Below are 23,082 nucleotides of genomic sequence, written 5' to 3' on the forward strand. Positions count from 1 at the left end.
ATAGTTAATTAAATATAAGAGTTATAATAAACCATTGACTGTGATCCTGCATTAAAGCAAATTTAGTAACATTCACATTTTCTGGTGTTTAGTGCTCCACCTCCAGCCAGCACAGAGCAGGGCTGAGGAAATGCTCCCATTAGGCACCATTCTCTGCCTCTTATCCCATGTCTTTCTAGTTCCACATTATCCCAAGAATTCCCACAGAGAGGCCGAGAAAACCAACACTGCCTTGGCTGTGTGGAGCAGCTTCACCTCAGTTTTACAGAGCTAAACATCACAGAAATCCCCATTAGCCACATTTACCCCAAATTCAGAGAATCACCATCAGGACAATGAGCAAAATTTGGATAAAATGGTCTAAACTGTACAGCTTTTACCTCAGCAAGTGTCATTTTCTAGGCTGGTAACAGCAATTTTAAACAAGCATGATGAGAGACCAGGCCAGAGCTGGGATTTGGCCTCTGCCAGCCCTGGGCACCCTGGGAGTGCCACACCAAAATGTGCATTTCACACCTGCACTGGCAGCAAATCCCCACCAGACACCTGTGGGCACTGGGAGCACCTTTCAATACACCACACACACACACATTTTGGGGCAAATAGCAGCAGTTTTTACTGACCAGCTGGAAAATGTGCACTCAGGAGGGAGCCCAGCCCAGCCCCAGAGCTCCACATCCCCTTCTCTGCCTGCCTGAAGGGAGAGCTCAGCTCCCAGCCAGCCAGAACGGGCAGAGCTGTGTTCAAGAGGGTGGAACCAACAATCAGCAACTTGATTTCCACAGTACAGAGTCAAATACACCATGAAAATGAAATCTAACAGTACAAAATGCTTGAGAACATTCTGTTTCCAAGGTGCTAAACATGGGGGCTTCCTTCCCCCCAAAAATGGGTTGAATATCTCTAGAAACTACCACAGATCACCAAATTCTCTACTTTTTTTTTTTTTTTTTCCTGCTTCTGGCCTTCTTTGCAACAGCTGGAGAATATTCTGACCCTTCCAAAAATGCACACAAGACACCAAGATTGTGCTCAACAGGTTTACTCAGACTGGACTCTTAAATGCTCAAGAAAAAGGCACAGATTAAAAGAGACTCTGATGACTCTTTTGAACACAGCAAATGGAACTGTTGTTTATGAGGAAAAAAAAATACTGCTATGAATTGTATGGGTTGAAAAGTTCAAATCTTCTTCCCCTTTCCTAATTATTGGCCTTCATTAAAATGGAACTTAAATTAAATTGTATAAACATATGAAATAAAGTCTCAGTATTAGGAAGTTTTGTTTTTGTTTCCTCTATGTACAACTCTTAGTATACAATTTGTACTTTCCATTTTACATTTAACTACATCCTCCTGGCCACGGGGAACAGCCGAGGGCTCCTTGGTGGGAAATGCTTTGCATTTGGAAAAAAAAAATCCTGCTTTTTCTTGGCCAGCAGTGCCAGGGGGAGGGAGGGCAGGCTGGGGACACCCCTCAGATGTAGTCATCCTCCACGGGCTCCCCGTTGACGTCGCAGTAGTGGATGAAGATGGCCACGACCCTCTGGAACACGCCCTTCCTGACCTGGCGCAGCTCCGAGATCTCCTCGCCGATGGTCTCCATGCAGATGTCAGCTGAGAGCTGCCCCTTCCTCCTCGGGGCATAGATGGTGGCTAGATGGGCAAACACAGCAAGGAAAAGGAGATGTTTCTCCCAAAAGTATTTCCCCAGCCAGGCTGGTCCTGCTTTCAGACTTGGCAAAAGAGGCAAAGAGGAAAAGCCTCCCCTGCGTGGCCGTGTTTGAGGAATGTTCTCTGCTGCCTTCCTCTGAGCTTTCCACAGCTCCAGTCCCCATGTCCACATGTCTGGCAGTGGAATGAACCCCAGAGCATCAGAAAGCTTCTCCCTGAGGCTCTCTGACATAATTCCAGGTTATCCATCACTTAGATGTTTTAGAAACAACAGCAATTGTTATAAATTGCAGATAAAGCAGCAGCACTCTCCTGAATTTTCATGGCTTTAACACCATGACTCTTTTAACATCCTGACTCTTAAATGCTTATCAATTCTTTGGTAATTCAGACCTCATATTGAACTACAGGCATCAAGCCAAGCTAAAATAAAATTAGATTACATCAGTCCAAAATAAAATTGAAAAAAGAAATTAAAAAATAAAACCAGAGTAAGGTATAGCCAAAAAAAAAAAAAAATCTCTTCCTCATCCTCTTGAGATTCCTAAACTGGAGCTGGGTAAGAATATCCAAACCAGGATCAATTAAAATTACCTCTAATGAAGGTAGAGGTATTTTTAACCAAGATGCTCCTAATTAAGTAATAGAACAACATTCTTTTTCTCTGCTAGCAAGCAAGGTTTTTAATTGAGCCCCAGGCACTGCCTACCATCATATCTCAACAGAAAGAGCCACATCTGCAATAAATTCTAACCCACATCATCTCCGTGCCAGAGCTTCCAAGTCCAGTTTTGAACTTTTACATCAAATTTCTCTGAGTTGTCTCACTTCTCTCCAGCCCACCTTAACAACATATCTACCAAAACCAGCCTAAGGAGCAGGAAACTGAGAAAGAAAGGGAGGCACTGCCAAAGAAGGAATTCTGTGAAGAAGCAGAGCAGGTTACTCACTCCTCTCGTCGTCCTCGAAGTCGTATCTGGCGTAGCTGTTGGGCTCTGCTGTCCTCAGGGACCTCAGCCAGGGGAAGTCAGTGATCATGGAGTAAGGAGCACCATCCACAATGCCTGCAGAGGGACACGTGAGGAGCCAAGAGGAAAACACCAGCCCTGCAGCAGCAGCACCCCGCAAATTCTGACCAGCACAAAGCAGCTCCTCACTTTATTCCCCCCTGAGCTGCTTCCCCACCTCCCTCACAGGGAATATTCTCCACAGCCCTGGGGATGGTGCAAAGCTCTTCTCTTAGAGGAGGCTGAGCAGGAATCCTCAGCTCCCCACAACTCTCACCTTCCAGGGTGTAGATGTCTCTGCCCCAGGGGTACTTGGGGTATTTCTTCAGGTCCTCCTCAGTCCTCGTGGCCTCAGGGAAGAACTCGTATTTAATCAGCTCTCTGGGGAGGAGGAGGGACAGGTCACAGCCAGGAAATGGGCAGGTGGGAGGGACAAAAAGCAAAGGAGGAATCCTCATACACAACCTTCCTTCAATGAGCCTGAATCCATGGAAAAACCATGGAAAAACCATGGAAAAACCATGGAAAAACCATGGAAAAACCATGGAAAAACCACGGAAAAACCACGGAAAAACCACGGAAAAACCACGGAAAAACCACGGAAAAACCACGGAAAAACCACGGAAAAACCACGGAAAAACCACGGAAAAACCCAAGACTCTCACACCAGCTCAGCTCCATCTCTTCACTCTGGAGAGCAACCACAGCCAACAGGGACAGGTTTAGAACTGCTGGATGAGATCCACTGACACAATTCCCACTGCTGGGAATGTTCAGGAGCTGACACTGATTGAACATCACCTTCCACAGAAACCAACACTACTTCTTAAAGCAAAGCACTCTTTTAAAAATGACTTGTTTTCAGCTTTGAAGACATTTCCTAACTATTCCAACAACTTCAATGTACAACTGCATTATTGCTGGATGAATGTGAGGTTATTGCTGGGGAATTTATAGGATTTTTTATATGGGTTTACAGTCTGCTTTACATTAAATACATCTTGACACTGGATTTACACTGCACCACCCAGAATTCAACATTCAGTAGTAACCAAAGGGGTTTTTTTTTCAAATTTGGGTGACAGAATAGAGCAGGTCTGGAGCTGCAGCTGCTACAGGACACCTTGGCAGAGTCCCTGGAGGGCAAATGCTCCTTGGGGAGGGCCAGGGGTGTCCAGGGAGGGTCAGGGCTGCCTGGGGAGGGTCAGGCCTGCCTGGTTGTGGCAGAACTCACTGGTTGATGTTGGCTATGGTGTCCCAGGGCTGCCTGGGGAGGGTCAGGGCTGTCCAGGGAGGGCCAGGGCTGCCTGGCTGGGCAGTACTCACTGGTTTTGTGGCTATGGTGTCCCAGGGCTGCCTGGCGGGGCAGTACTCACTGGTTGATGTTGGCTCTGGTGTCCCAGGGCTGCCTGGCGGGGCAGTACTCACTGGTTGATGTTGGCTCTGGTGTCCCAGGGCTGCCTGGCGGGGCAGTACTCACTGGTTGATGTTGGCTATGGTGTCCATCCAGCTCCTCACCCGCACCTTGTTGCGGACGTTGGGGGGGTTGCTGAACTCATGGATGATGCAGATGTGGTAGGGGTAGGGGCCACTGAAGATTTTCTGCTCCAGAGTCAGCGTGTCCACCTGGGGACAAAGACTTGTGAGCACCACAAGCACTGGCATGGGCTTGCAGAGTCAAGAGCAAACAGATATTGACCAAATGCCAGGGAAATGCAGCAAGGGAGAGAATTTTAACAGCACAAATAAATACAGGACTGAGGGGAGTGGAACCTCCCCAGGGCAGCTCTGTCAATTTATCTTCTTGAGTACTGGAATTGGATGGGAAATGTCTAATTTCTGATGTCTTTCCCAACTCCAATGTGGAAATAAACTCCATAAAATTACAGAATGGTCTAAAACTACATTTTTTCCTCTGAATTTTTGTTACAAGGAGGGGATCAGTGATTTGGGGTTTTATTCCCATCTAATATTTTGACCACTGTCCTTTAAGAGATGTGGTTTCAAAGCAAAGCTGATTTTATGGATTTTATGTACAATCAACCTTTCTTTGATGGCAAACCAAGACAGGAAAGCAGGAGAGGAGCAGCACCACAGAGGGATAAAATCAAACATTCCCAACCTTCCAGATGTTAAATGCAGCCCTCATAAATCCTCATCAGATGATTTAAACAACTCCCTACATGTCCCTGTTTCCAGCTCCCACAGCCCAAGGAAGGAAAGGGTGGCTCCCAGTCCCACCAGTGTCCTGCAACACTCCAGCATCAGGAGGGGATGGAGCCTTCAGAATCCCAAACTCTGCTGTTCCTCAGTCCAACAGGACATGGGTTAAGGATTTCAGATCCCTGTGCCATGCTCTGCTCACACACAGCTAACAAGGAGCACCCAGCTTCTCACAGTCTGAGTTATTCAGCTTGAAATGATCTCAATGCATCTGTCCTAGGGTGACTTTATGATGCTTGTATCCCCAGTCACCTGTTCTGTTCATGCTGGATATGAAGTCCTGCACCTTTAAGAATGCAGTTTACAATATCCTCTAATGCACTGAATACTGCAGATTGTGAATTTTAATATTTAATCTAGCAGAGTATCTTAAAATCCAAGCAGCAGGATCAGCAATAAAAGCCCTGCTGGGTTGAAACAAGCAAATTTCAGAGCTGCAGCATCCCTGCAAACCCCCAGGCAGAGCTGCAGGTGTGCTCCAGGGAGCCCAGCTCCTCTGTACCTGCTGCATGGGACGAAGGTAAATGATCCTGTTCCTCTCTGGGGGCATCCTGAGGATCTGATCCAGCACCTGATCCATGTTCAGCTTCTTGCACTGGGCGTAGTCAAAGCGATTCACAACGGGGGCATTCTCCACCTTCAGGTGTTTCAGCACACGGCACCTGGTAGCTGGAAAAGGAAATAAAAACCTCAGGAGCCTCCTGACAGAGAATTTCAAGGCTGGCAGGTTCAAAAGAAAGCAAACAAGCAATAGAAGTTGCAAAAGATTACGTAAGTGTATCAGATATAGGCCAGCTCTTCATTTTCTCCATATTATCATCAAACTTTTCTGCTGTGACCCTGCCAGAAGTGGCCTTTTAAAAGGCCATATCAAATTTCATCTAATAACCTTTTTCTCCCTCTGTTTCCTGTCACTGAAATGGTCTGAGGATTGCCACAACTTCCAAAATCAGCTCAAACACAAAGGATTGGGAAGGCACACAATGGAAAATAAAACTGTTTCCTTTCTAGCAACACTGCTCATGTAATCAAAATTTCCTTCAAAATCAATGTGTGTTCTAAGTATTCTGGAATAAAGAAATAATTCCTTTATTTCTGCTAAGTACACAGATCTCATTTCAGAAGAAAAATTCTTCATTTGGATGGTGCAGAAAACAATAAATGACCCAATCCAGGAGCAGTCACACCCTGGCACACGAAACTAATGCAAGCTAAGTGCCAGCACTGAAAACAGATTTTTATCATGTCAAGGAGCAAAAGTATCATCCTGTCAGCTAAAAAACCTACAGGAGAATGAAGAAATGAGAGAAAAACAAGGTACTCAAACTCATTTCATCAACTTCTAATTACTGTATTACCACTCTTCAATAAACATCTCATCTCCCTAATTGTCAGATCATTTCAGCTGTTGATTTTCAGATATTAATCTTTATTAAAGCTGTTATAAGAGCCATTCAGAGTGGGAAGCAGCAATATTTGGAGCTCTAATTCATCAGCAATGCAGCTGATGAATACAAAATGAGCAGTGGCCTGCCTTGAATTCTTTCTGGAATTTCCAATAATGCCAGAGGGAGGAGGCAGCCCTGACATGAAGCACATACCATGGATGAACATCATTTTGGGGCAGTCTTTCAGCACCAAATCTGTTATTCCACAGTTGGTCAATGTGATTCCTACAAGGTTTTTTGATTTCAAAGTCAGTACCTGGGGAAAATGAAAAAAAAAAAAAGTATGAAAAGGTAAAAATGAAAGAAAAATAAATTGAATTTTATGAGCTCCAGGAGGATATGAATTAATATAATACAGCTTCAGCTCCCAACAGGTGTTTATGGTGATAAAGCTGCAGGGGGTGAAGGAAAAGCTCTTACCTGAACATGATCATCCTCAATCACAGGGTCACTGGTACTGGTGGATTTGTCAGCTGTCCTTTTCCTCTTGGTGGTTTGCCTTGGCTTTGGCTTTGCTACTTCTGGAAACAAAAACATTTTAAAATCTTTCCTCTGCTCCACGTCAGGACAGCTGAGAACAGCCCATGACAACTTTTCCCACACAGGTAAATCCAAACACCTGCCTGGTTTCAGAACAAATCTCTGCTTGCTCAAACCCCACTGTCAGCTTGGTGCTCAGAACTATTCCCAATAAATAACTTTACAGGTGAAAACCCAGGAATGCTGAACCTACACCACAGAAAGATGTGGAGCCAGGAAAAGAAAAGATTCATGGTTAGGTTACACTTGAATCTCTGCAGGAAACAGAACATCCTTGATAAATACAAGACCCAAAATAGCTTTAATGTTTAAATAGTAGAAATTATCTCAAACTTCTGGAAAATCTGTTCTTTGTAACTGTCACTAAGTGCTTCCTAATATTCCAAAGCATGCCCAGGTATATAAAATCCTTTAATGTTCCCAAGCTCCACCAGGGACCTCAAATTCCTGCTTGATTTAACAGATCAGTCTTTGAAAAAAAATCACCACAAGCATTATTTCCAAAAGAAAGAGGAAAAAATGCCCTAGAATTAATTTTCTGTCATTAACAGAGCAAAATGAGAATTATTTTACTAAAACTAAGCTCTCTTTATTAAAACATATGTGCACAAAGATCTCCAGTTAATCACTGGTCCTGAGGCAGAAACCAGACACTTTAAATTTAACAGCAAGATCTCTTCTTGAAACCTGAGCTGCATCTACCTGCAGAACATCTGAGGTGATTTAGGTTTTGTTAACACGTGGGAGCATTAAATAAACTGGAAAAACATGAAGTGTTTGAATCATTCCATGTTAACAGAGGCAGGTATTTGCCCTCAATCTTCCCTACCTCCAACACTCACAGTTGTGTAAGCAGCACAATTCATCTTTCAGTTTCATTTTACCTGCCAGATATTCCCAGCAAAGAATCCTGGATATGTGAGGTTGTGCCACACTAAGATGGTTATTTTGGAAACCAAGTATATTTGAAAGAAACAGCAAGTTCCCCTCCCACATCTGTTGTTTTCTCCCTTCATTCCAGCCCTTCAGGGGTTTTATTTTATGTCAGATGAACAAAACAATCATGTGAAGCATGAAGGTGTTTAACAAAAGGACAATTTTCAGTAAGTTTGATCACCCTGCCTTAAACACTTGGAAGCAGAGCCCAGTGCAGGTCAGTAAGCCTGGCTCAATTGCAATTATGACTTTATTGGCTGATAAAGCACCAGTTATAACCTTTGCCTTCTTGTTCAGATCTAAGTGTAGCTGCTGCCTTTGCAGGGAGGATTTTAATGGAGAGACAACTTCTGTTTCAATGAATCACAGCCTCCACAGGCAGGCAGAGTACCAAAAAATTGCATTTGCTTTTCAATGGAGTAAAGCAAATACTGGTTAGAATGTATGAAGAACACAGAAAGAGCTGCATGGAGGAAAGTGAGTGCACTTCCAGAGAAACCTGATTTTCCCTGGTGATGGCACCTCTGCTCCATCAAGCTCTGACCCTTTCAAACCACTCAGGTTTAAACCCCTGACTAACGAGCTGCACATCAGAGCTCCTGGGGGAGCTGCAGTTGCTCAGAGCTGTCTCATGGCAGCTCTGCATGTACTCAGCTGTTACTCTGGGTGTGAGTCCTACCTGGCTCTGACACCAGAGGCACGTGGGACAGCCTGCTCCTGGCCCTGGTCAGGGGTCTCCGTGGATACTCCTCCTTGCAGTCCAGCTCCCAGCCCGAGGGCTGCGTGCTCTGCTCCTGGCTGCCAGCCCCACAGGCACTCCCACTAGTCCTGTCATCCCCAGGCTCTCCTGCAGCCCCACAGTCTGGCAGTGTCCTAAGTGCAAAGTCTGGCCCGTCCCTGCAGGCCCCACTGGTGGAGGGGCTCTCCCCATCCCACCCCCCGCTCGTCCTGTGCTGCGCCTGGGAGCAGCAGCGGGAGCAAACCGAGCTCTCCTCGGGCTCCCTCTCGCTGCATCCATCCCTCCTGCAGGGAGAGCAGCCACACTGCCTGCACTCCTCTCCAGCTGCTGGGCTGGTGCCAGCGGAGTGGCTCTGGGCTGCCTGGGCACAGTCAGGGCTGGGGGAAGCAGCACTGCAGGAGCTGGATGTTGCCGTGGATCCCGGGGCGTTGCTGCAGCTGCCGTAGGAATCCTTGCTCTTGCTCCTCTCTGGCATGTCACTGGCTGCTTTCATGTCAGCTTTGATCTGCTCACTGGTCACCTGGCAGCCCTTCTCACAGCTGCTCTCCTCCACGGGGAACTGCTTGGCCTGGCCCCCGTGGCTGGTGCTGCATCTCTTCCGCAGGGGGGTCTTGCCTTTGCCGCTCACTGCAGGAGTGAAGGGAGGGAGAACAATGAGACACCTCCAACAAACCTGAGTGCTCCTCTGCTGAAAGCTGCTGCAAACACAGGGCAGCCCAAAGGCCAATGACAATCTCCCCAGCAATGGGAATGATTAGTATTTGTAGCTGCTGCTGCACCTTTGTAACATCTCGCAGCTATTTTTGGAGAGATGCGCTGGAGGGTTTGCACACAAATCACAGATTGTCCAGAGCAGCTCACTGCTCACACGGGCACAGCAATATGAAATAAACACTGATAACAGAATCAAAGAATATGGAATAGTTTGGGTTGGAAGGACCTTAAATCCCATCCAGTGCCACCCCTGCCATGGCAGGGACACCTTCCCCTGTCCCAGGTGCTCCCAGCCCTGTCCAGCCTGGCCTTGGCACAGCCAGGGATCCAGGGACAGCCACAGCTGCTCTGGGCACCCTGTGCCAGGGCCTCACACCCTCACAGGGAGGGATTTTTTTTTTCTAATATCTAATCTAGAGAGGCTTCTGTTTTCTTAAATATGAGGAATACATCTGAAGAATCAAACAGGAACAGACAGGACTGAAGTTCACGTTTCAGCAGCAACCCTCAGCTCCCCCTCCTGGGTCTGGGCAGTGCTGCCTGCAGTAACAGCAGGCTCAGCTCACAGAGGAATAAAACCCCACCCAAATCATAACAGAACTTAATCCCAGGATCACTGAGGTTGGAAAAGCCCTCCCAGCCCATCCAGCCCCAGCTGTGCCCCATCCCCACCTTGTCCCCAGCCCAGAGCACTGAGTGCCACCTCCAGCCCTTCCTTGGACACCTCCAGGGATGGGCACTCCAAATCTCCCTGGGCAGCCCCTGCCAAGGCCTGAGCACCCTTTCCATGGGCAAATTCCTCCTGAATGTCTGTATGAATCCTCTCAGCTCATTGCACTACCCCATGCCCCAAATCCCCAATATTGGCAGTACAAAAGTTGATGCAAACTCCCTCCAAACAAAGATTTTTTTCCCCCCTGAAAACATCCACACTGTGGGCTCACAGGCTTGATAAATTCTGTCCACTTGGGAATCCCAAAGAGGAGCTGCAGGTCTCTGATCAGGGCAGCTCCACTATCTGTGTTTCTGTACAAGACCTGTGACTGCTCAAACATCTCCTTCCACCTTCACTCTACATTCCAAACCAAGCTAGAAATGAACCTGACCCACAGGGAAAGACTGAAGCTTAAGAAGGAATGCTGCACACCTGAAGGTTCTCTGGTTTCCACTGGATCCCTGCTCTTCTCTTCCCCATCTGAGTAACTCTGTGCAATGCTGCTGGAGATGCAGGCTCTGGAAGTGCCCATGTTTTCCTCCTCATCCTCACTGTCAGAATCATGGATGGTAATAGGAGCTGCTTTTACAGCAGGTTGAATTCCACTTGGTCCTGTGAAGGAGAATATCAGCATTTCATGTAAAAATTAACCAAGCATGGGTTAAAGGGCTGAAAATCTTTCAGCACTGCTTGAAAAACTGGTAAGGAATTAATTAGAGTCAATTTAGCCACTCATTCTGTGGGTCCCTCATTAAAATATAAATGGGAGAAGAGCAAAATACTGCATTTCAGCATTAAAGCATTCTGGTTTGGAAGGGGAGGAGTGTCACAATGGAGTGTTACTTCAGGTTGTTGGGATATTCAGTAAAAAATTATATTGTCCAGCAAAAAGTGGCAATAAAAGAATCAAGACAGCCTTGTGTCACTAATTAAATTAAATTAATACTGGAACAAGTTGTGCTGGCTTGACAAAAGGCAAAAACAACCCAAGGGCTGCAGTGAAAGGACTAAGGCCATGAACACCAAGAGAGCAACAGGACAAATTCATTCAGGCCTTCTGACTTTTATTATACTGAGCACAAAAATCAGGCTTTAAGCTCAAGGTATTTCCCTGCATATCCAGAGAAAGCTCTGGGCTGTAACAGAGAATAAATTCCTTCACAGCACTAAGCTGTGCTAACATCATTATTCAAAATCAGACAACCCTGCTGAAGTAAAAAAATCATAACAGAACTTAATCCCAGGATCACTGAGGTTGGAAAAGCCCTCCCAGCCCATCCAGCCCCAGCTGTGCCCCATCCCCACCTTGTCCCCAGCCCAGAGCACTGAGTGCCACCTCCAGCCCTTCCTTGGACACCTCCAGGGATGGGCACTCCAAACCTCCCTGGGCAGCCCCTGAGCACCCTTTCCATGGGGAAATTCCTCCTGAATGTCTGTATGAATCCTCTCAGCTCATTGCACTACCCCATGCCCCAAATCCCCAATATTGGCAGTACAAAAGCTGATGCAAACTCCCTCCAAACAAAGATTTTTTTCCCCCCTGAAAACATCCACACTGTGGGCTCACAGGCTTGATAAATTCTGTCCACTTGGGAATCCCAAAGAGGAGCTGCAGGTCTCTGATCAGGGCAGCTCCACTATCTGTGTTTCTGTACAAGACCTGTGACTGCTCAAACATCTCCTTCCACCTTCACTCTACATTCCAAACCAAGCTAGAAATGAACCTGACCCACAGGGAAAGACTGAAGCTTAAGAAGGAATGCTGCACACCTGAAGGTTCTCTGGTTTCCACTGGATCCCTGCTCTTCTCTTCCCCATCTGAGTAACTCTGTGCAATGCTGCTGGAGATGCAGGCTCTGGAAGTGCCCATGTTTTCCTCCTCATCCTCACTGTCAGAATCATGGATGGTAATAGGAGCTGCTTTTACAGCAGGTTGAATTCCACTTGGTCCTGTGAAGGAGAATATCAGCATTTCATGTAAAAATTAACCAAGCATGGGTTAAAGGGCTGAAAATCTTTCAGCACTGCTTGAAAAACTGGTAAGGAATTAATTAGAGTCAATTTAGCCACTCATTCTGTGGGTCCCTCATTAAAATATAAATGGGAGAAGAGCAAAATACTGCATTTCAGCATTAAAGCATTCTGGTTTGGAAGGGGAGGAGTGTCACAATGGAGTGTTACTTCAGGTTGTTGGGATATTCAGTAAAAAATTATATTGTCCAGCAAAAAGTGGCAATAAAAGAATCAAGACAGCCTTGTGTCACTAATTAAATTAAATTAATACTGGAACAAGTTGTGCTGGCTTGACAAAAGGCAAAAACAACCCAAGGGCTGCAGTGAAAGGACTAAGGCCATGAACACCAAGAGAGCAACAGGACAAATTCATTCAGGCCTTCTGACTTTTATTATACTGAGCACAAAAATCAGGCTTTAAGCTCAAGGTATTTCCCTGCATATCCAGAGAAAGCTCTGGGCTGTAACAGAGAATAAATTCCTTCACAGCACTAAGCTGTGCTAACATCATTATTCAAAATCAGACAACCCTGCTGAAGTAAAACATCCAAAACCAGACTTAGAGTAGAAAATTAATCCCTTGGGGAGATACCAAGAGGTGATTTCTTCCCCAACCCAGTTACCTGCTTGCTCCTCATCCACCTCCATGGGAACAACAGCCTGGATGGGAGCTGGCAGCTCATCCTGGCCCTGCCCAGCAGCCTCCCCTTCCTCCTGTGCCACCTCCTCCATCTCATTCAGGGCTGCAAAGGGCAACAGGAGGTCAGGAACACGAAACAGAACAAACTGAGCCCTCAAACACCCACAGGAAATAAATACAAACTGCCTTGGTGAGCCTCTGGGTTTCACAAAGTATCTCACAGATTTGATCTCTGTAGCCAAAGCCCAGCCTAACTTTTGGGGCTTAGCTCACTCAGATTAAAGCTCCCCACCAGCTGAAAGAGCAACGAGCTTTCAGTGCAGATTCCCATCTTCACCAGGAGCCTATGTGAGTGGGAATGCAGATAAAATCTACCCCAAAATCTCCCCCAGAATTCCCCTCAGCTGCAAATCCCCCCAGAGCTCCCCCAGGATTACCCTCAGCCCCAATCTGCTGCTCCTCAGCAGGGCCCTCCTGGCGCAGCTCGTTCTCCTCATTCTGCTCGTTGGGGTGCTGGTGGTTGTTGTGGTGGATGTTGGGGTTGTTGTTGTTGTTCTGGTGATTGTTGTTGTTGTCATTGTCATTGTTAGAGTTCTGATTGCTCACCAGGGCAGAGGAGACCCCAATTCCTGTGCCTGCACTTAGGCCCACCCGAGCACAGCCCTGGAAACAAAGAGCAGAAATTCAGATTTGAAAACATGGAGCTGTTATCTCAACATCCCCTGAAGGCAACAGGAAAACCTCTCTGCTGGAATGGCTGGGATAGCACAACACTGACAGGGAAACTGTCCCTCAGATTTCCTGAGTGCAGAGGTCTGGCAACTCAGAACTTACGCTGTTCAACTCCTAATGAAAGGGGAAGTCCTCAAAGCACTTCATTTTAATCTGCTAATTGTGGTAATCTGTTAATTTGCTGTGGGATGATGACATGAATACAAACAGCAGATCAGAGCCTTCCCAGCACACGAGGTACCATTAATGGCCAAAGGAAGCAGGTTTTACACTTTCCATTGCCTGCCAGGAGCTTACCAAGGATTTGTGTTACAGTGTGGGAGGGGACAATGTGAAGAAATAAAACTCCTAATCTCTGAAAGCACTTCAGAAGGGAAACACTATCCCCATTGCAGCCAGCAAAAAATAATAAAAACCTCTTAGTATTGTAAAGAGAGGTCTAAGAGGAAAAAACAATACAAAAAGCAGCAGCACAGTGAAATATCAGCAGAGACCCTGAGAGAATCAGTGAGTTTTACTCTTGATAGGACCAATGAGTTTTATTTTCTGGTCACAGGTTCATTCCCTGCCACAGCTCCCATTTGCAGAAGCAGCACCACTCTCCCCAGCACACCATGCTAAAAGCAACTGCAAAGCAAAGTCATTTATTACCAATCTCTTCAATTAATGACAGCTTTGAGAAGAATGTACAGCAGCTGGAGCACACTGGTGTGCCAATGAAATGGAAACAAGTAAAATCTCTGGCAATGAGAAAAAGCCAAACCATTCCCTGGAATTCACCTTTGGAGGCTCTCTAAACATCTGGTCCAGAGAAATGAACTCCAAGCTTGGCAGTAACTCGATGAACTGACTGAAAGAGTCCAGCTTGATGGCATGGCATCTCACCAGGGTCAGGTCAACCAGGCGGGTCCACCTCGAGTGGTCTGGGAACACAAGAGAGGCCTTTCCTGAGGAATTCCCACCTCACTCCTTGTTTATCACCCCCTTTTCAGATCTGAAAGCAGCATCCTCTGGATCTCCATCCTGTTCCCAGCACCACCATGGCCCCAAAGCAAGCATCATCTACTGTACTTACTAACAACAGAACAAGCAGTACTAGAGCAGAGAAATTCTGGTTTAGCACAGAAATTCATACAATAGCTCTGAAATTTCAAAGGTGTGCAATACCTGTGATCCAATTATTTGGGTTATGTAGATGTGGGCAGTTGTAAATGACCAGATACTTGATGAAAGAAAAAACTTCATTTACAGCTTTCATACCAATATCTGTAATAATTCCTGGGTTTTCAACCACATCAGCCAAGCCGTACCTCACCAAGTCCGTACTCGTCATTTTACCTATAAAAGAGAGGAGCAGACACAGCAGTAAATTTGCCTTTTATAGCAGGATTTTCTAACTCCTTACTGATCAGATCATTCCTTCAATAAAGCTCAGCTCTCCCAGTTTCAGGGAGTGAGGAAAACCAGATTTGGCTGCATGAGATCAGCAGCCTCAATACATGCAACATTCATATTCTTATTAATCACTGAGAACACGATGGAAAACACAGCAATTTCTGTAATCCTTGTGCTTTTTATGGATATAAAAAGTGTCATACACTGTAGTAAAAACTCATCAACGTAGCCTAGGTGAAGAGTTTCAAACTGTGGGAATTCCAGTTCAGCCATCTTCAAAGCAGAAAAAACACCATCTTTGGTCAAGGAAGGCTGGATCCGCACTTCGTGCAACCTGCAGGGAAGTCAGAATTGCTCCTATCAAAATTCAGGCCAAAACACAGAAAACACTTCAGAAAGTGCCCTGTTCTAATCAAACAGAGACTCTGGCAGGACCCAGAGGGTATTTGCAGTTATTTTAATCACAGAACACTCTTGTTACGCAAAGTTTGTATGTGTATTCCTTAAAGTCTGATGGTTGTTCTGGCTCTTGGGTGTCATTTCTAAGACATTTACTTCGAAAAAGGGGAAGCCAAGAGAGATCTGAAGGGAGGTACCTTCGTGCAGCAGTTATGATGAGGTAGCCAAGATCCACTTCAAGTGCATTCTTGCAAGCTCCCAGAACTATAGTGTGCAAATTCCTAAAACCACCTGGCAAATAAAGAACAGCCTTCTTACACTCCAGCCTCACATCACAGCACTCAGCCCTACACATCTTCACCAGTCATGTCTTAACCTTTTTCAGCAAATCAAGAAAACAAATATTTGCACCCAAATCCTCCAATCCTGGTTCTGCTCATCAACAAATGTAGCTCATTAAGAGTTAATTGCAGTTAGAATATCAAAATTATACCCAATACAGAGCACGTTTAGCACTATGACCATAGTTCCAAACACTTAAAAAAGAATATGCTACAGACAAAAAGCTCCCAGAATTTGCTAAAGCTTTAATTAATTAATTAATTTTTATTTAGGTGTGAGGGAGTAGGAGTTTCCCACCAGATCTCCAGCTGTCTTCTACCACGTGCTGGATAAGTCCTCCAAGAAATGGAACACGGACCAGCTCCAAGTGCTCCAGATTCCTGGCAGAAGCCAGGCCTGTCACCAGGGGAACATACTTCAGAGAGTTTGTGGGTCCTGCACACAACAAGGCCAGAAAGACAGAGCAGATTGTTCACATCTCCCTGAATTATCCCATGGAAGAACTAAAACACATCCACACAAATCCCTCTAGAACAGGAAGTCAACAGAACCACACAGCACCAAGTAAGGGACAGGACAGGGAGAGATTTCTGTCCAACACCACAAATCAAACAAGGGCTGCTCTCAGAATGTGGAATTCCAAGACTTTAACAGAACCAGATTTCCTCCATGCTCTACCATCCCCTTCAGACAGGAAGAATCCCTCTTACCAGCACAGTTCCTCATGACAAAAGCACGCAAGCTGATACAAAGGAAATCTTTAAAAGGCTGTGGTTTGGTGAGTCTCACCCACTTCAAATAAAGGTGCCTCAGCATTGGGATACAAGGAATCTCAGGGACATTCACCCCTAATAATACATAAACAAAACAAACAAACATTTTAAACAAGCTTTAAACTAATCCTCTGCATGACAAATTCCTGGCTTTCAAAAGGAAGCTTTTCTGTGCTTTGTGGCAAGTGAGAAAAGCTGTGAACACTTGAAACACAAGTTCTTCACCTTGGTTTGTCAATAATTCTTTAGAACTTGCCCTCTGCACCTGCTATCAAATATCCAACTAAGATCTCCAAGATGCCACAGCCCAAACTCCCTCTCCTCCAAAGAATTACAAATCTGCAGAGTTTCAAAGCCCTTAAATCCACCTGTGTTGAAGCCAACTACTTCACCACGACCACACTCACCTACTAAGTGCAAAGTCTGAATTTTAGCTCCTATAGGAATTTTCAGCTTGTTCTCAGGAGGAATTGGAAAAGCACCATTACGATTACGAAACTTCCCTAAAATGTGGACTTGGGGCATGTATGTCCAAATAGCTTCCACCAGCTCTAAATGAGAGGTCTCAACACCCTGGATAAAAGGAAGCAAAGCAAATGCTCTAACACCAGTTCAACAACAACATCCTCTTAACCATGTAAACTACAGAATGCAACGTTATTTCACTTTTCATTTCTAGCAAGACTTGTCTGTTTAAAAGCAGAGGGATCAGAGCTTTAATTCCTTGCTGGGCTTAAGAGCACCTGGGATTCCCAGTGGTGCAACTAAAAATAGTTGTCATCAGCAAAGAGGGTCACAATTAACTCCTCCCTGTGCAGCCAGGCCTAAACCAAAGCCCTGGAAGCAGCAAGTCCCTGTCACAATTTTTAGCAGTGCTGAAGGAGGTTCTCTCCCAAGTCCAGCCACTCACCAGCAAATTTGGACAGGCCTGCAAAGCCTCTAAAACTCCAGGAATGCTGAAAGCTTCGTGGCCACGGACTCGGCGCCTTTCCAGATACCTGGGATGAAGACCATAAAGTTGTTCAATGTCTGGCATCTTCCTCAGCAGCGTTAGGAAGCTGGAATCAGTGAAACCTAAGACAACAACAACACATTTGGTATTGGTGTGGCAGCAGACACTCGGCTCTGAAGGGAAAGCCAAACAAACTTCTCTCTTTATGAGGCAGTACAAGTTCTGCGATGTTGAAAAGATGCACTTGGTGAAGCAATAGCTTTTCTTTTACTTCCACATTCTAGAAATCATGACCTAAATACTCCCCTGCCTTGAATTTTGCAGGTTTGCTACAGGTTTCCTTCAGTGGAGCTGAATGGCTGCAGGGTTCACTGCGCTCTCTCCCTCCTCACATGAAGCTTTGTGGGTCTATTTTTCCTGGGATTCCATTTATCAGCTCCATGGCTCAAAATAATCCCAGCTGGATCCCTTTATTTCAGTTCACTATTCACCACAGCTCACATTTCTCATTCTCAGAAACAGGATGGTTTCTTAAAGCAAAGGTTTATTTTAGTCTAGTGAAAGACAGCACATAAAAAGGATTTTAACTGGGTATGTTACTTGTATTTAAACCAATTTTAGGTTAGGTCTAAACACCTGCTTAATACCAGCCATAGTCAATCTCAATTTGCAAATCCTCTCATTTTCAGAATTCCCTCATTTTAGCTGTGTCCCCCACCAAATCTCAGCAGTGCAATTTAAACCCAACATAAATCCTGGTACTCACAGGGTTCACCCAGACTGACAAATTTATCTACTGAGCTGCAGGTGACTCGAGGTGTGACATCAAAACTTATCCTTACATTGTTAAGTGCTGGCAGATGAGTTGCTCTCTCACTCCATTGTATTTTTTGCTGCCTGCATGCAAACAGCCTCTTCATGGCATAAACTCCCTTCCAACAATCAGACAAACACAGATTGTATTGACAGCTGCCTACAGAGCACTCCCAGTCACAGAACCACAGAATGAACTGGCTTGGAAAAGACCTTTGAGATCATCAACTCCAACCTATGACCTAATACAACAACACGCCAAATTTGTATTTACAAGCAGACAGAAACGTGGCAAGCCATTCCCCAAGGCAAAGGAAGGGAAGATGCAATCAAGTCCAGGTTTATTGAGCAGGTGAGAGGCAGGGAGCAGCTCACCTGTGGGCATGTACTCCCACCAACGCCCCGCACACAGATCCACCACCTTGACCACGCGCAGGTACAGCGTCACCGCCTCCTTCAGCTTCCGGGACAGGCACTCCATGCACATGATGTCCTGCAGGGGCAGGTACCTGGGGACAGCACAAACAGCCCCTGCTGCAGCCTCCAGCCATCCCAAAGCACAGCCTGGCTGCAGCACTGGGGCATTTCTCACACGGAATCGCCCGGAGTTCAACCGGAGTTTTGCTGAGCAGTGACTCAGCAGCTCCTGACACTGAGTGTGGAACAGCCACACCAAGGGAGTATTAAATGCACAGGTGGCTTGGTTCTCTGGTACATCACAGAAACACAGAATGTTTGGGCTGGAAGGGACCTTGAAGTCCATCCAGCCCCACCCAGCCTGGCCTTAGGCTCTGCCAGGGATCCAGGGGCAGCCACAGCTGCTCTGGGCACTGTGCCAGGGCCTCCCACCCTCACAGGGAGGAATTCCTTCCTTAAAGTTAATGCAAAACAAGCCAAACTCTGCTGACCAAGCCATTTCCCTCAAAAGGTTTGATTAAGTTACTTTCTTTTTCTAGCACATACTGCAAGATCAATTTTCAAATATTTTGGAGAGCTGCTGTTTCCCAAGAACTTGTGGGTGAGGCATTATGGATAACAGGGCTGAGTGACCATCTGGGAGAAGGACTTTGCTGCAGGGGAAGTCACAGCCTCATCCCAGATCCCTTCTGCAGACACAACAATTCCCAAACAATCACCTCAACTGTGCCCTACCCAAAGTGTATTTCTCCTCTAAAGTCAGTATTTATAACAGAATTAAATCACTTATTTATTTCTTCTTCAGTTGGACATTCATGACACTCACATGAATTAATTTTCGCTTTCCAAGTGAATTTTGGAGACTGAAAAAAACATTTGTCATCCCTTTTTATGCACCACTCCACCCGTGGTACATCCTCTGTTTACTGTGTCACAAACAGGTGAAGTCGGAGAAAAAACAAAGAACTCTAAAATAAGAAGCACTGAACTGATTTCTGCCAGGCTGCTCACCTAAAGATGTGGCAAAGCACTTCATGAGAAAGTTGGTTCATGTAATCTTTTGGCTCCTCAGCTTTGGTAGACTCTGCCCCTTCCCTGCTCACTGCTTTCACAGTTTTCCGCCGGGGCCCCATCTCTGCTGCGAGCTCTGCTGGGAGGAAATGGGCACAGAGTCATGAAATTCAGGCACAGAGTGATGAAATTCAGGCACCTGAAACACAGAGGGACAGAGCAGAGAGGGCACAGCTGCAAAAAAATAAAAATTTTTGCAGTGAAGCTGCAAAAAATCAAGCTGTGGTTTGATTAGACAGAAGGGCTCACACAAAACCTGAGGATTCTCAGGCAAACCCTCTCAGCTGAGGGAGTGATGAAGAAACATCACCACAGGTTTAGCCAGAGATCAGTTCTTTTTATAAATACAAAACCTTCAGAGATCCCAGCCTGAGATCAAGGCAGTCTCAGGGAAGCTGTGCAGGGATCACCAGCTCAGCACCAACTACAACTTTCCAGTGCAAAGTAAAAGTCCAAAGTCTGTCCAGCAGAAAAAATGATTTATTCTTCTTTTTGGAAAAAATGGCCTCCTGCTGATCACTCTCCAAAAAAATGCCCCATTAAAAGCCCTCAAAGCAGCTCCTCTTGGAGAAGAGGAGAGCAAGTAAAATATTGAGGTTGCTGAGTTAGAGATCAAAGGCACAGGGAACCTGGGAGTCACTGGAAGCAGCGTGCAGGATGCTCTGCTCCTCCCTGAGCTGTGTCCTCCCCTGTGCAGCACTCACAGCCTCTGGGACTCCAGTGCCTCACGCAAAAACACCCACAATTACCATGGAAGCACCAAATCAGCAACTAAAGGAAGGATGAACTCACTGCTGACAGAAAATCACCTTCCACAGATGCTGAGAGATCCTGTCATGACTGGATCTGGCAAAGATTTCTTTTATTCCAACACAGGAATGAGGAGGGCAAAGCATCAGCAGCTCAGTGAACCTGTTAAACAGGTTGGATGCCAAAATTCAGTGGATTGAGGAGAAACAACAGGTAAAAAAGGGCAGATTTTGGAAGAGCTTTCAGCAAGGCCTCGTCACAGCCTCCCTGTGATGCCAAAATCTGAAATACTGACAGCTTCAATGTGATCTAATTACTGCAAAACACGTGGTTCCACACATTTTGGGTGCATTTTAGTTACTATCTGCATGTTGTCATGGTTTGATTTTAAAGGGGGATATTCAAAATATAAATCCCCACTTGGATTTGTTGTTTGACTGGATCTCTGCTCCTCTGGACTGGGGGAATTCTCCAGCCAGGAGTGAAGACCCTGTGCTTGTTCTTTTTGGGCTCAGTTTGGGGTGATCAACCTCATAAAGCCCAAAATTAACTATTTATAGATTGAATTCCGAGGAAAACATCAATCCCCAGTCACCTGAGATAACTCAATTTGAACAGAGCGTTGTAACACAACCTAAAACCTTCCAGGCTGGCACAGCCCCGTGCTGGGAACAATCCAGCAGGAAAGAGAACAGCAGAAGCACTGGGGCAAAAGGCAAGAGAAATGGAAATATTAACAAGCAAAGCAGGAAAAATCCTGCAAATGACACCAGCACAACCCGCCCCTGCCACGAAGGGGGAAAAGAAGGATTTGTCTCCATGAGTCTGCAGTTTCTGCACAATTAAAGCTCCTCCTGGGGTTATTTCGAGCTAATGAGCGTAGCTTTGACACCTCATTCTACATCAGCCAGCTGACCCCATTTAAAAATGAAAGACAGATCTCCAGAGCACAAAGAGCTTTATCTATTCCACAAAGCAAACGGGATTTTGCGGCCCCCACCTCAATTTATTCCCGACAACGAGCGCCGCACGAAACAACAGCTCGACGTGCTGTGTTCCTGATGAAGAAACACCCCGCGGACCTTAAAAAGCTGAAAGAACCACGGGGAGACTCCGCAGCAGCGAAAAATGAGCAAAACCACGGCGAGAGCAGCCGGGGCCGGCCTGGCAAGCGCCGGTACGGAGGGGCGCTCCCGGAGCGGGGAAACGCCAGCACGCCGTGATTTGTGCCGAGATAAGCCAAGGAAAACCAGGTTCCCACATAGCCCCGTCACCGCCGCTCGCTCCCGGAGGGCCTCGGGGCCTGTGACAGCGGGGCCGGCCCGAGCCCGCGGCGCCGGGAGGCGGCGGCGGCCTCCGGCTCCCCGCCCCGCCGCCCCGGTGGCCGAGCCGGCCGCGTCCCCGCGCCCTGCCCCTCGCTGCGCTCCCCCGGCGCTCGCTGCCCTCACCTGCCCTGGCTCCCCTCGCCGCCCTCGCCCCGGTTGTGGCCGCGGGGCAGCCCCGGCCCCGCTTCCTGCGCGGCCCCTTCCGCCAGCGCCGCCGCTTCCTGCGCCGCCGCTTCCGCTTCCGGCCGCGCTTCCGGGCCCGCCCCGCCGCCGTGAGGGGGCGGCGCCGCGCTGAGGGCGCTGAGGGCTCCGGGGAGCCGGGCTCGCTCAGCGCTGAGCCACAGGGATGGCAGTCTGTAAAAGTGCTCGGCAGTCCCAGGGATGGCAGTCTGTAATGCTCGGCAGTCCCAGGGATGGTGTCAGTAGGTAAGTGCTCGGCAGCTCCAGGGATGGCAGTCAGTAAAAGTGCTCGGCAGTCCCAGGGATGGCAGTCTGTAAAAGCGCTCGGCAGTTCCAGGGATGGGAGTCAATAAAAGCGCTCGCACAGTCGCAGGGATGGGAGTCAATAGGAGTGATCGGCATTTCCAGGGATGGGATTCAGTGGAAGTTCTCGGCACTTGCAGGGATGGGTGTTAATAAAAGTGCTCGGCAGTTACAGGAGTGGGCTTCAAAAGAAGTGCTCGCACAGTTGCAGGGAGGGGATTCAATAGAAGCGCTCGGCAGTTGCAGGGATGGGAGTGAATAGAAGCGCTCCCTCAGTTCCAGGGATGGGATTCAGAAGCTCGGCATTTCCAGGGATGGTGTCAGTAGGAGTGCTCGGCAGTCCCAGGGATGGGATCAGTAGGAGTGCTCGGCAGCTCCAGGGATGGGTGTCAGTAGGAGCGCTCGGCAGCTCCAGGGATGGGTGTCAATAAAAGCGCTCGGCAGTCCCAGGGATGGGTGTCAGTAGGAGTGCTCGGCAGTCCCAGGGATGGTGTCAGTAGGAGTGCTCGGCATTTCCAGGGATGGGTGTCAGTAGCCGCCCTCGCTCGCTGCGGTCCCGGCTGTGCCGAGCCGAGCACGCCGCGGGTGGAGCCCGAGCGGCCGCGGCTCCGCGAGGTGCCCGTGCCGGGCTGGGATGAGTTGGGCGTTCGGGTCCTTCCAGCACAAAGCATTGCAGGGTTCCGGGATCATCCAGCCCAGCTCCTGACCCGCACAGATCCCCAAAATCCCACTCTGGGATCTCTGAGCGCTGTCCAAACCCTCCTGGAGCTCTGGCAGCCTCAGGCTGTGCCCATCCCTGGGGAGCCTGGGCAGTGCCCAGCACCCTCTGGGGAAGAACCTTTCCCAAAATCCACCCTGACCCTGCCTGGCCCAGCTCCAGCCCTTCCTGTGTCCTGTCCCTGTCCCAGAGATCCGAGCTGCCCCTCGGGAGGAGCTGCAGAGCCCGAGGAGTCTCCCCTCAGCCTCCTCCAGCTGCACAATC

The 23,082-nt window shown here is 47.3% G+C and overlaps 2 protein-coding genes across 9 annotated transcripts in view; one reads left to right on the top strand and one right to left on the bottom strand.

The window, feature by feature from the left end:
* The window catches only part of LOC121365583 (E3 ubiquitin/ISG15 ligase TRIM25-like), a 430,661-nt gene that overhangs the window by 115,474 nt on the left and 292,105 nt on the right, over window positions 1-23,082 (top strand). The gene's annotated exons all lie outside the window — the stretch shown is intronic.
* FBXO38 (F-box protein 38) lies at window positions 592-21,835 on the bottom strand. 7 transcript variants are annotated; one of them, XM_041489885.1, is made up of 23 exons: window positions 21,741-21,792; window positions 20,352-20,454; window positions 19,483-19,618; window positions 18,430-18,563; window positions 17,200-17,363; window positions 16,697-16,862; window positions 16,227-16,364; window positions 15,814-15,951; window positions 15,372-15,465; window positions 14,979-15,109; window positions 14,548-14,718; window positions 14,161-14,303; window positions 13,086-13,311; window positions 12,632-12,751; window positions 11,766-11,945; window positions 8,507-9,193; window positions 6,772-6,872; window positions 6,505-6,607; window positions 5,406-5,572; window positions 4,161-4,306; window positions 2,958-3,061; window positions 2,624-2,737; window positions 592-1,655 (listed from the first exon to the last, which is right to left on the bottom strand). In XM_041489885.1, exons 3-23 carry the CDS (start codon window positions 19,602-19,604, stop codon window positions 1,477-1,479), a joined length of 3,528 nt encoding a protein of 1,175 aa, XP_041345819.1. In that variant the 5' UTR covers window positions 19,605-19,618; window positions 20,352-20,454; window positions 21,741-21,792; the 3' UTR covers window positions 592-1,476. The 7 variants fall into 7 exon arrangements, with proteins under 7 accessions (XP_041345819.1, XP_041345816.1, XP_041345815.1 ...); XM_041489882.1 differs by lacking the exon at window positions 20,352-20,454 and having other exon boundaries at window positions 21,741-21,835; XM_041489881.1 differs by lacking the exon at window positions 20,352-20,454 and having other exon boundaries at window positions 19,483-19,621; window positions 21,741-21,828.

Source organism: Pyrgilauda ruficollis, unplaced genomic scaffold (genome assembly GCF_017590135.1).
Source record: "Pyrgilauda ruficollis isolate IOZ18807 unplaced genomic scaffold, ASM1759013v1 scaffold97, whole genome shotgun sequence".
Taxonomy (NCBI): Eukaryota; Metazoa; Chordata; class Aves; order Passeriformes; family Passeridae; genus Pyrgilauda; species Pyrgilauda ruficollis.

Excerpts from the sequence above, each read along its gene's own strand:
- FBXO38 (XM_041489882.1), bottom strand. The coding sequence starts at position 19,604 with ATGGGGCCCCGGCGGAAAACTGTGAAAGCAGTGAGCAGGGAAGGGGCA. Across the intron at positions 14,304-14,547 it reads CCCAAATAATTGGATCACAG|ACCACTCGAGGTGGACCCGC; the intron begins GTATTGCACACC and ends TTGTGTTCCCAG. Across the intron at positions 1,656-2,623 it reads CTTCGAGGACGACGAGAGGA|CCACCATCTATGCCCCGAGG; the intron begins GTGAGTAACCTG and ends TTGCCCATCTAG.